The sequence below is a fragment of the Syngnathus acus genome, chromosome 22, assembly GCF_901709675.1.
Source record: "Syngnathus acus chromosome 22, fSynAcu1.2, whole genome shotgun sequence".
NCBI lineage: Eukaryota > Metazoa > Chordata > Actinopteri > Syngnathiformes > Syngnathidae > Syngnathus > Syngnathus acus.
Window position 1 is genome coordinate 7273026 of NC_051106.1, and position 12110 is coordinate 7285135.

A 12110-nucleotide genomic window follows, 5' to 3' on the forward strand; every position below is an offset into this window, starting at 1 on the left:
GCCGGACGACAGCTCCGGCAAATCTCCACGGCTGCCTAAAGCCCCTCATTTGATTTTCCAATTTATTCCTTTTTAAATGCTTCCTCAAATAGAAGATATGGGGGGGGAGGTAGGACATTTATTTAAAAAAAAAACAAAAAAAAAAAAGAGATACTTTTAGACTTCCCATGGTTATATGAGGAGCAGGAGGAGCCTGAAGAGGTTACTGGGGCAGAACTGATCTGCTTCCACCTGATTCTCCCTGAAAGCGCTGAGATGAGACTACATTCCATTGTGTGTGTGTGTGTGTGTGTAAAAGAATTGCAGCGGTGGATCTGGCAGCAGCGAGGCTACATAGGTCAGACCATTAGACTGCGGCATAGGCTGGCCGGAGCTCCTCTCATGAAAGGGAGTAATTAGTATACTTGTCAAGTGGAGTGCCACGGCGCTGCTCGCGCCTTCGCCGAACTTGCGGAAGAATCGCTCATCGTTCCCCCTACTGCGCTCCCCCCCCCTCCCCTCCCTACTGCGCTCATTATTTCTCCACACATACACGCGCACAATTGTTGCCTTCAGGTGAGCGAGAGCTTTAACAATGACAGCGGGCCTCGTAGGTTTGATTGGCCGCAACGCAACGCGACATCCAGCGATCTACAAAACGCCGGCGCCATTATGAATAGATGAAAAGGAGCCTGGAAACATTCTCGCAGTTGTTAACATCAAACGCGAGACATTTATAACCTGCCGTACGGGGGCTTCTGTAAAGGAATGCGACAATAAATCTTGAGGGCGCTCGAATCACACGGTTACAAAACACGCGGGGAGCAATCTAATCTGGAGCCCGGGCCTTGGGAAAATGGAAAAGGTCAAATAGCTGGCAAAATTGCCTCCTCGAGAACGAGAGCGGGAAAAAGTATGTCTAAATCTAGAGCGCCTGTCAAAGAGAGGAACTGAAAGAAGACGGGTGATGAGATTGAAGCATAGCAAAGATGCTTGGGAGGCCGAAGGAGCCGGGCGGGAGGGAGAACATCCAATCTCCACACGGGAAGGCCAGACGCAGGATTCGAACCCGGAACTATGAGGCAGAAGTGCAAACCACTTTCCCGATCGTTTTCGTATTCGCAAACGAATGGTTTCAGTTTCCTTGTGAAGCATGTGACCTTCAAATAGTGGACTAAAAGTTCTCATGTGACCTTTCCCTCCCAACTGGGACGAATTAGCTCGGACTCGACAAGGATCATTACGATTGCTGACATCATATTCAATGCACGCTAAACTGCTTCGACCGCATTGATTTATTTACGAGAACCACCAGACGATATTTTGCCGATTCTCTCGACGATATTTTTTTTTACTGACTGGGTGGTTGGTCGTCACGGCGAGGAGAAAAAAAAAACAAGGAAGGTGCAGAAAACAATTTAAAAGCGTGTATCGATCCAGCCCGGCTGATTGTACGGATATTCCCCCGCACCCAAAGGCACCATCCTCCTTAAATGCAAAAGCGGAATGGAGAGAATTAAAGAAAATAAAAATAACGGCCAGTCACTCTCCTAGTCGGGGTTAATGTCCCTTATAGAGAAGTTTATTGATCTTCACGGGACGCTTCGAAAGAAACTCGCAGCGTGACTTTCATTTTGGAAACGTCACGTTTTGTATTTCCTTTTCGATTATTATTTGGTCCTGATGCTCTCACAACGAGCAAAAACAAATTAAGTTTTCGCTGGATAGCAACCGAGGGAAAGCGGTTCTAATATCATCGGAGATTGCCGCCGTCTCTCGGATGAATGAGCGGTTCTACAAGCCGCGGCGACTTTTATTTTGACAAGCGGCGGATAACGGTGGTGTAGGTCCAAAGCAATCACACTTTGACGGTGACAAATGGCCGTAGTGGTGAGTTTGAAAATAACACGCATCGCCTTTCATCCCTTTGGTGATTAAAAATTGCGAGCATGGCTTCTGCGGTCACCTGTAATTCAGTTTTGCCTTGTCAACTATGTTTTTGTGAGCCGTTCAGATTTCATCTGACAAGAATTCTGTTACACATTAGTTGAATGAAAATTCCAACTCTTCAAAATGTAAGTCAGAACGACATAGACGATTAAATCGGGATTTTTTAACATTTTTTGCTAACTTGCCTGAGCGTACCTGGACAATGTCTTTGACATTTCCAACAAAAATGTTAGCATCCGGAATTGACTTCCCCTGCAGCTCATCCATCAGCACGACCTCTGCGCTGTTTGCTTTTTATTTTGTCACTTTTTTTTTTTTTTGCCAATAACAATTTCCTCAGTGGAGCCCAGCAAGGTTGCAGAGAGGATGCGGGGATACGAAGGAGGAGGGAGTACGTTAGATGGATGCAACCGGGGATGAAGGGGGAAGGACTCCACTGTTATAAATAACACTGATGAGGTGAGCTCGCATTGATCCAAAGTGCGGTTGAGGGGCGGCGGCCCTCCTACCACTCAATCGTCAAAGCTACTATAGGTAGACTGTTGCACATTTGGACGGAAAAGAAAATACAACAGCGGCCGGAAGAGAAGGCGGATTCCACAGACAAACGATTCCAATTAAGACTGATGGAGACAATGATAGAGTGGGCGAATGGAAACTCACGCATTCCGCCCTCCTGGTCCTGAAGGAACCTGTCGAGGATGATACGAGCCATCAGCGCAGGAGACAGATCCACCTATAAAATAAGAGAATTGGCGTGAGTGAGAAAATCTGGCATGAATACACAATTTAATTAATTTGTGTGTTATTTCCTTTTGCCACAGGAAACAATTCCCGAATTGTTTTAATTCAAAAATTCCCCCACAGTAAATAATGAATGTGATTGTCAAAATGGTTGGTTTTGTTTTACTCATGAGGAACATACAAAGACCTGCAAATTAGAAATATAAATTATGATTTCTCAAGTCCTTATTGACAATTTAGAGCAAGTCCGCTAAATGTTTGCTGGATATTGCTTGTGTAGCATTAAGCTGGCTAGCTAACAGACATTTGACGCAAGCTAGCTCGACACAAATTGTCCACTATTGTTTTTCATAAAATCCGCCATGAAGTCCCTGACACTATGACAGACACTAAAACTCTTTCTCATTTAATTGAATTAACATCTGCTACAAGAAGACCATGAAGTCATTATGAAACCTTTTTGCTTAGGAGCAAATTAATCATTTGTTTGAGGCAGAACTAAAAAAAAACCAATAATTCAATGTTGTTTTCATAATCGAGACCTAAAAAGCCTTTCAGCTCATCTTATCCACTCTTTCCAAGAGTTTGTCCTTTTAACGTCAGTTCGCGTCGGTGTTTGATGACATTAAAAAGGCAACATAACAAAGGCCGCTCTCTCGCCAAAACTCTCCCGGGCCACCCGATTGCATCATCTTTCTTGAATATTTTGGTCAAACAAGCTCGGAGGCGCTCGCGAGTTTCGGTTCCGCTGACTTGGCACCTATTCCAAAGCCTTTATGTTTAACTGACCTTTACATAAAAAGTCTATATTGGGCATAAAACGGCAATATTCACGGGGGACATCTAGGGGCGAAAAGGGTCCGGTAGCAGTTTTCATCATTGTTAATCATTTCTCGCCATCGGAGATATATCGTCTCATAAAGGGATGAAACTACATCAATTAGTGGTCTGAGAGAGCATGAGTGCTTGGTTTAAATGTTAAGTAGCATATTAAAATGACAGTTAAATGGTTCATAGACAGTTATCTCGGAGATGGAATCAGTCCTTTAAAAAGGGGAAGAAAAAACCTTGTGTCAATTAAATAGCGAATGAATAATGACAGTTAGCTTTGAGGCGCCACTGATGCATGCCACTTCCTCTGATTTTAGATTAAGAAACACTCCGGTGCCATTGACTGGTCTAAGGACGCAATAAAAATTCTAATGTGCATTTAAATGGGCAAACTAGGGCAGGAGTGACGTGAGGGCAATGTGCAGAAATGACAAATAAATGAAAGGAAGTGACATCTGGCTTCACAAATTCAGGATGGAATAAATTAATTGTCATTTTTGTAATAATTTAATATTAAGTCAGTTTAATTGTACATTCATAATCGTTAATAATGTAGTACCCAATAATTGCCACCAGGTGCGCTATATATGTAATAATAAACGAAAGACTTATTATGATATGGATTTTTTTTTATGTGTAATTGTTTATTATAGTAAATAGCCCAGAGTTAACCTATCGCACAACCTGCGACATGATGTCAAATCAAACAAGCAATGAAGTGATAGAAGGAGGAATTAACGGCTGACCCCTTCGCTCCTCACCTGTCTGCAGTTTGCACTTTGCCCGGGCCCGCTGCAATTTGGGGAAAATTGCACGATAAAAGACAACAAAGTATTTTCACATCTGCTTGATGGAGGTGAGAGCTAATTACATTAAATAATTGATAATGGAGCCGACCATTTTGGCAATTTTCATAATGACTAACAGACAAGAGAGAAAATCAAAAACCGCTGCCAACCTCTATATAGGCATTGATACAAAAGGACATCAATGAGTGTGTGTGTGGGGGGGAGGGGGCGAGTAGGGTAAACCATTACCTCATTGGCCAACTCCAGCAAGACGGGAGCAGAGGGATGTGCCGTGGCCTCGCTCAGATACCTTCGTTACAACAAAGAAGAACAAAAGCGTCGACAACAAATAGGAGGCAGACGGAAGAGGGGAGCACGCGCGGGCTAGCCGAGACATGCTAATGTCCCCGATGACTTTGCCCTGGGTGGCATATGGCAGGCTCCATGTGGTTCAAACAGCACGGCTCCGAGGGCTTCCAACCCCCCCACAAAACCCCCCAGACATGAATATGGTGGTTAGTTAACCCCTACTGCCCAAAAATGGTGTTTTACCTCCTCAGTGACAAAAAAAACCCGCTGGCCTCAGTCTCGCATATTTGATAAAATACGCAAATTTTTGATTAACAACGCGTGCAAGGTATTCACTTGTGTTTTTTTACGACACTTTTTGCATGTACAGTATATGCCGTGTTGATTTTGTCCCCCCCCACCCGAAACCACATCTTTTTAAAAATGGTTCAGTGATCCTCCGAAAAATATTTTTGTTTTTCTTGCTAATTACAGTGCATTGCTTTTAGCGTGGAACCCGCCGCCGTCTGGATTGACTCCGTACATGACTGTAGCGCCTTTCCCGGAGGCCGACGGGGTGATGACATAAAGCAGAGCGGCGTACCTTCGGTAGTGGCTTTCGATGACATCGGGCGCGTGGTGCCTCGCGATGGTCCTTTTGGTTCGTTTCTGTGGTGAGAATGAGAAAACTCTGACATTTCCGTGCAATCTCCTCTCTGAGTCGCAAGACAAGTGTTAGGAAAAGGAAGAGCATTGTTTGAAAACAACATATTTAAAAACCACTACACAAGAAAAAAAAAAAGGATTCCACCGAGACAGCGGCGGTGACTGACACCCGTCAGCCGGATGATAAATGACTCCATTTTCTACCCGCGCTGCCTTCTGCCACTGACGGCGGTGGCCATTTATCATCATCGGCTGTCAAGCGTGGAAAGCGGCAGTGACAGTGCGAGTCAGCAAACATTTAGCACACGCAGCCGCACTAGACGGGGAAATTATTATTGTCAGAATAATAATGGTTTAGCATAATTTATTACAGGTCCACCAAATAAGCAGGGGCTAGATGTTATTAGACAGATGGATGGGGAGGCTTGGCGGCCATCCACCGAGGCTCGGACGGGCGAGTGGCGTCGACGTGAGGAAGAGGAGGGGCTGGAATAAACGAGTGTATGTTGGCAAAGTGCAGGTGGGAGGGGGGGGGGCTTGAGGGGCATCTTCCAAACCAATCAGAGAGCTGGCAGTTCAATTACAAAGAAATAAAGGGACATTCATCATTCAATTAGGCACCTGTCAGGACTCACAAAGGGAAGAAAAGTTCTAACCTGATACTCCAGGGAGAAGATGCTCAGAAGAGTGGACTGCGAGTGACTGGAACAAATAAAAGAAGGACAAAGTTAATTACCAGAAAGCATCGCACACATTGACAAAGGGAGAGAGGGATAGGCGGGACGGGAGGCTTCAAAGCTCGGGACCCAGATGCCCCGTAATCTCGGCGAACATGAAAACAAGTGTGCCAAAGTTGTTCCAGATGATCACCTCTGACGGAGAAAACACGGGGAACTTGAGCTTTTATGTCAATTTCGTACAACTGGTTTGATTCATGTCGCGGAATTCGATGGAGGGTGGGGGCGGAGCAATTTACAAACAACCTGTATTTGTTTGAATGGTCACAATATGGCCTTACTTTTAGGACCCCCCCATCTAAGCAACTTAGAAAATGGAAACTGGCTCTGCACAGTGGCTCCCAAGAGTGCGTTCATTCCGAAAAAGTTGCCATAAGCTCCATTCATCCCCGGCCCCTCCGGTCAATGTCAAACACCTGGCGAAGACGCCAACGTCGGGAAACAACAAGCAGCAGCCTTTTATATTCATCCAATTGTACGGAACGTAACCGCCGTATTGCATCATGGCAGAAAGACATCAAAAACTAACAAAAGACAGAGAAAACTTCAAACAGTTGAACACAATGTTAGCTGATCTCTCATTTGTTCCTATTTGGAAATAATTTCCCGCGGGATATAATGCAAATTGGAATAATCTGTTACAAAGTGAAGACCTCTATCAACCCTAGAACAGATTTTTTTTTTTATAACGGCCATCCAAGGAATAGTATGGAACATCTGCATCCCACAGATCTTTTTTTTTTTTTTTTTTTTAAAGTGACCAACTTAATTTGGTTTGATTGATTGGAACAACAATTTGGTTCATATCTTTAATACTTAAAAGTGGAACGATTTGATGCATCTGCACTTTTTCTATCACAACCCATTTTGAACAGAGCAGCAAAATACGCATTAAACTCCCACAGTGAAAACTCATCACAGAGGTGACTGCCATCACCCACAAGGTTGCAGTCTCCCGAAATAAACCTAAACAGCTTCAAGTTAAAAGAAAAAAAAAAAAGACAAAAGGACAGAAACTCTAAGGACACACACAAAAAAAAAACACTGCTGCTTCAGCATTAATTTACAACGATGTTTGGGGACGAAGGGGGCCGGCGCAATTAAGAGGGGGGCCATTAAATGGTCAACTGTCAACATGTGGACACTTAAGGGAGGGCTGGGAAAAAAAATGTCTTCCACACTTCAACCTTGCACCTGAGCATTTCAACAACATTACAGCCTTACGGTTGGCATGGGAGCGTCACGATCCCCCTGCTGGAACAGACATCTGTTAGGTTTTAAATGGATTACTCCATAATGAGCATGATTACAGTCTAATTGCTAAATCTATACCCTGTTAACTTTAAAGGGACATAAACTGCTCTTAATATCTAAGAAAATAGATCTGCTTCAAAAACCCCTAAGATCTTTGGGAGCTTATTTGTTTTTATTTCTTCAGTCAGGCCGCTTTTGAGCTCTTATCAAAACTGAACGAAAAAAGGGAATGACAACCATTGTTGATGTTCACGTTTGAGAAGGTATTAATAAAATAAGGGAAGATGTGTGACAAGATGTGGACCTAAAGTTGGTCTCCCCTGAGAAATATATGCTTGTTAGCTTTTCAAATGTGGAGCATGCTGGATACCCCTTTTTTTTTTCAGATATACCAGTATCCAGCTATTGAGTAATCACCGATACAAAAGTACCGATACCACTATTAGTTTTGATACATAAAATTCCTGCAAAAAAAAAAAAACTATCACCGATAATTTTAAAGAAAGATGTAGTGTTTATCCCCAAATAACATTTAAATTTGCATGTCCAATTTCCTTTTTTCGAATTTCAAATCTTTTATTCCTGGTCTTAAAACAGTCACTAGAGGGCGATCGATACGGTGACGATACCGATAGCTGGTATCGGTATTTGCCGATCTCCGCATTAAAAGCAAGATTCTGAATTTCATAATCAATAAAAGAATGTACATTTGGACATCTTTTAATTGACTTTTGTTGGACCAAAAATGAGATTCCGGCAGCCGACCAATTCCCCCCACGCTCGGCTTCTTCGATATCATTTTGAACACGAAAAAACAGAAGGCTGGGAAACACTAGAGTGGCTGAGGAATGGTGCCTTTTCAACCTCATTATCTTCCTCGACAACATAAGATGGGGGCACTAATACGCACCGACGCCCAAAATAGTCACGCGGCCGATGAGATTAAAAATAATTAAAGCCTTCCAGTTTGTCATTTCGCTGCTTTGCGTTCAAGGCTCGCTTAAGTTTGGCTACAGCTGAGGGAAATATTTTTGCTTTAAATACAAAATTATATTTTCTAATGCTTCTATTTAATCTAAGCATATCAATTAAATTATCCGATGCCAATTGACAAACAATTAATTATAAACAATAGCGGTAATTTAGGTAATGAAAGCCACCTGGCTAATGACGTTGGTATCATATGCTGTGGCGCCGCTAAGCATTTGGCGGATCTGCACGCATGAGAGTGTTGCGTGGTGAGACACTTCAGGGCATGGAAGCGACTAATTTAGATACGGAACATTTTTTGATGTATCGCCCGTCATTGACGATAGCGGGATAAGGAAGAAATGCTTAATTTCATCCATGTTATTTGATATTGACATGGTTTATATTGACTGATGCCTCACAAGAACATGTTTTCCCCCACATGTCTTATTTTCAGAAAATCCAGTTTCCACTCTAAAATGTGTCCTCACAAATGGTTACAAGGCCAACGACCACAAAACTGCTTACCTCGGCGTTTTTAGCCCAATGACTTGAAAAGGCACTGTAATCTATCGAATGTACTTGGACAACGTCCCCGATATGAAGAGGAAGTCGTCATTCCCGTGCTTACTAATCAAGTAATTGATTGCATCTATTATTCATGAATTCCTCCGTCAGACATGAAGCTGTAAACGCGGCTACGAGAAGCTCTGAACAATGTACCAGAAGTCTCCCGGCTGTACCCCAAAATATCTGCCCAAAAAAAAAAAAAAAAAAAGATATTTTTTATCCATACAAAAAGATCTTTTTTCTTAAATTACAGTACTCGCCAAAGATCTAATTCAATTCTGTTGCGATCCGGCTCATTAGCTCCATATGTTTTGCCACGTCAGCAAAATGTGCTGAGGATGCAAAGCGTGCAAACAAAATGGGTTGTGTATAATTTAAATTGACATTTTCGTATTTGCGGCGTTTCCATAAATCCTTTAGTGACGGCAATAATTCCGAAGAGAATACATCTTTTTGTTTTTATCAGAAAACCAAAGACAGCTGAGTAAAAAGCAATGTTTTAACCAGTGAGTAAAGAAGAAGGAAAAAAAACCACACGAGAGGCTGAGGCGCGATAAATAATCAATGAGCGAGTCCCTCGGCTTCGTCTTGAGCCGAGATATTAGCATCAAAAACAAAGTGTCTGGAGTCAGGAAATCACCATATCAATGGCACATGCCACAACAAGCCTGCCCTTTGCTTTTGCCGCCAAAGATCACGCTAGATAAACCCCCACCGATAACGTCGAAATTAACAAATGCTTGACATTTGCTCGACATCCATTATTCTGACACTTCTGTGTGAATTTCAAAAGGCTGAGCGCATGCTTAATCAACATTCATATTCCCACAGCGATCCGCCGCGCCATATTGCGGCCCGCCTTGGTGCCAATGAAAACGGCACATTAGGGCCCGATTCGAAAAGAACGTACGTGGGGAGGGGTGAAAGAGAGGTGGGGATCCCTCACACTGGACTTTATAAACGTTCCCTGCTTTTAAGGACGACATATGACGAATGGGCTGAATGGCATTTTACATAAGGGGGGAAGGGGGCGGGGCTAATCATTACATCCACATCTATTCATAATACACCACAAAAGGACAGATAGGACACACCTCCCCTCCCTTCTTATACTTAAGGGGACAAAGGGTGTATGAACTGGGGGGGGGACCCCCCACCCCACCCTCCTTTTGGACCCAGGGGAAGTTAGTCAAGACCTCAGAGAGCAGCCCATCATTTCCAATTCTAATGTATGGCCAGAGAAGGACCTAATGTGACTGATGTCACATGTCTCCCAATACCGGTCACAAGCTAGGTGAGATCATACAAATTCTTCTTCCAAATATCCCCAAGTACTTCATTTGGAATCGAAATAAGAGTCATGTCGGACCTTGAGGGTTGTTATTATTATTCAGGGATGATATTAGCATGCGTCTCCATTGTGAGTTGGGGGTAAGAAAGTGACAGCACCGTGTCCAATGCGCCCCCCCCTACCCGACCTGATACCAAACCTCCAACTCCCAAACCTCTCCGGGAGCAGGTCAGACCTGGAAAGAGAGGCCAGCGTGACAGATGACTCCCAACATCTGTGTTATGCAGGCAGGCCGTTACAGATGAGGGGGTCTCTTTCGAGTCCGTCTGCGGGACCCTCCCACTCTCCTCCCACTGGACTTATGATCGGACAGGCAGAATGACAGACGCCCCCCCCCCCCCGTGTAAATCAGCTTGAAATTGACTCTTACTTTCACTTTGTCCCAAGTTTGAATTGTCCCCTATTTGCTTAATCGAAAGGCAATGAGTGCTGGCCCGATAAACGATTCACTGCTGAACTCAAAATCACGCACACCACCAATGTATAGTAGCGTTTACATATTCATTACGAAGGTTAAACAATCCCGAAATGGAATATTTTGGAATTCAGAACCAATGTTTGGAAATGTTTTAGTACAAAATATCCAGCATAACAACCGGGATTGACTTAGCCTGTATTTTCCAATCTTTAATAAACGTCGAAACAGAAACGGGGGGGGGGCGCACTTTGGGTTAATGCCAACACTGATTTAAAAGTACCACCAGTAAAAAAAGTTTACAATAATAAAGATGATTTCACAGCCCTTGAAACAACTGCCATCATCTTATTTAACGGGCACGTCGCTATTTCAGTTGATGTGATACACACAGTTATTCCTATAAAAGAATATTGGCTTCCCTCCCACAAAAACACATTTTATTTGGATTTTTACACTATTTTCAAGTATCAGACAATTTTGAACTAATAAAAAATATTCTTCCGACTGTGTTAGCCTGAACCAACTCGCCAGCCATGGCCTCCACGGCCAATATTTACGCAGTGGCAGGGCTCCCACACAGTCCGAGGGGGGGGGGGGTAGTGTACCCGAGCGCATGCTAAGAGATGATGGATGGCCTAGTCGATATGTTATGTCTTAAGAGCCTGATTTCCTGCCAGTCCAATCACTAACCCTCCAGAGTCCAGCTCAGCTGATTGGACAAGCAGAATAATTCTGCAGGCTGTGAAAACACCGCCGCCGCGCCTGCCTGTCAGACCCGGCGCGGAAACTCGGACATTTTAAAGAGCACGGGCCTCACCGAGATTGCTTATGTTGACCGAAATAATAACAATAGCCGGCAAGACGAAATAGAAGATCCAGTACCTCTGGGAAGTGGCTGGCGATTGTGCAGAATTATTGGAATGCAAATGCTGCTGTGTTTTCCTTTAATTAGTATACTCGCCATTCCTATTTTTGTCATGAGGCAATGTGGATCAGTGGGTAGAGTGATTGTTTCCCACCTTGAAGATTGTGGGTTCAATCCTCACCCCTGGTGACCAAAGTGTCCTTGAGCAAGACTGAATCTTAAATCGTTCTGCTCCTCTGGTGTTTTTTTTAAAAATTTTGTTGTATAATAAAGGCATCTATATTTGAGGGGAAAATGCCATTTGGACAGTGTGCAAAGGTTTTTTGGCCCAGGGAGCCAAAAACACACAGTATTCGTGCCTGAGCATATGGCATAGTGAATTAATTTAACTGACTTTATTAAGGTTAATAAAGTCAAAATGCCAGTATTCTGAGAATGAAGTCATTTCATAAGCATGAAATTGGTTCCGATGGAATGTCCGTCAGTCCGTCACTGATGGACTCCTTGACGGTAACTTTGAAACACAGATTTCTACTTTCCTCCGATGCGTAGGAAGCGTCAAATGCATACGACTTTGTAAGTGACCTCCATGGGATCAGCGATGGTGGTGTAACGGTAGCCTTGAGGGGATTACACGTGTTACGTTCAATAAAGAAAAGGCCCTCGGTGTCAAGGAGAAAGGCAAACACCACCATTAACC

At 43.5% G+C, this 12110-nt stretch overlaps 1 protein-coding gene across 1 annotated transcript in view; it reads right to left on the reverse strand.

The window, feature by feature from the left end:
* The window catches only part of cdin1 (CDAN1 interacting nuclease 1), a 61455-nt gene that overhangs the window by 25242 nt on the left and 24103 nt on the right, over positions 1-12110 (reverse strand). Inside the window, exons 7-10 of the mRNA XM_037241035.1 lie at positions 5903-5948; positions 5185-5249; positions 4542-4602; positions 2593-2665 (exon numbers count right to left, since the gene is read on the reverse strand). Coding sequence (XP_037096930.1) covers positions 2593-2665; positions 4542-4602; positions 5185-5249; positions 5903-5948 — 245 coding nt within the window. The remainder of the gene's footprint in view (positions 1-2592; positions 2666-4541; positions 4603-5184; positions 5250-5902; positions 5949-12110) is intronic.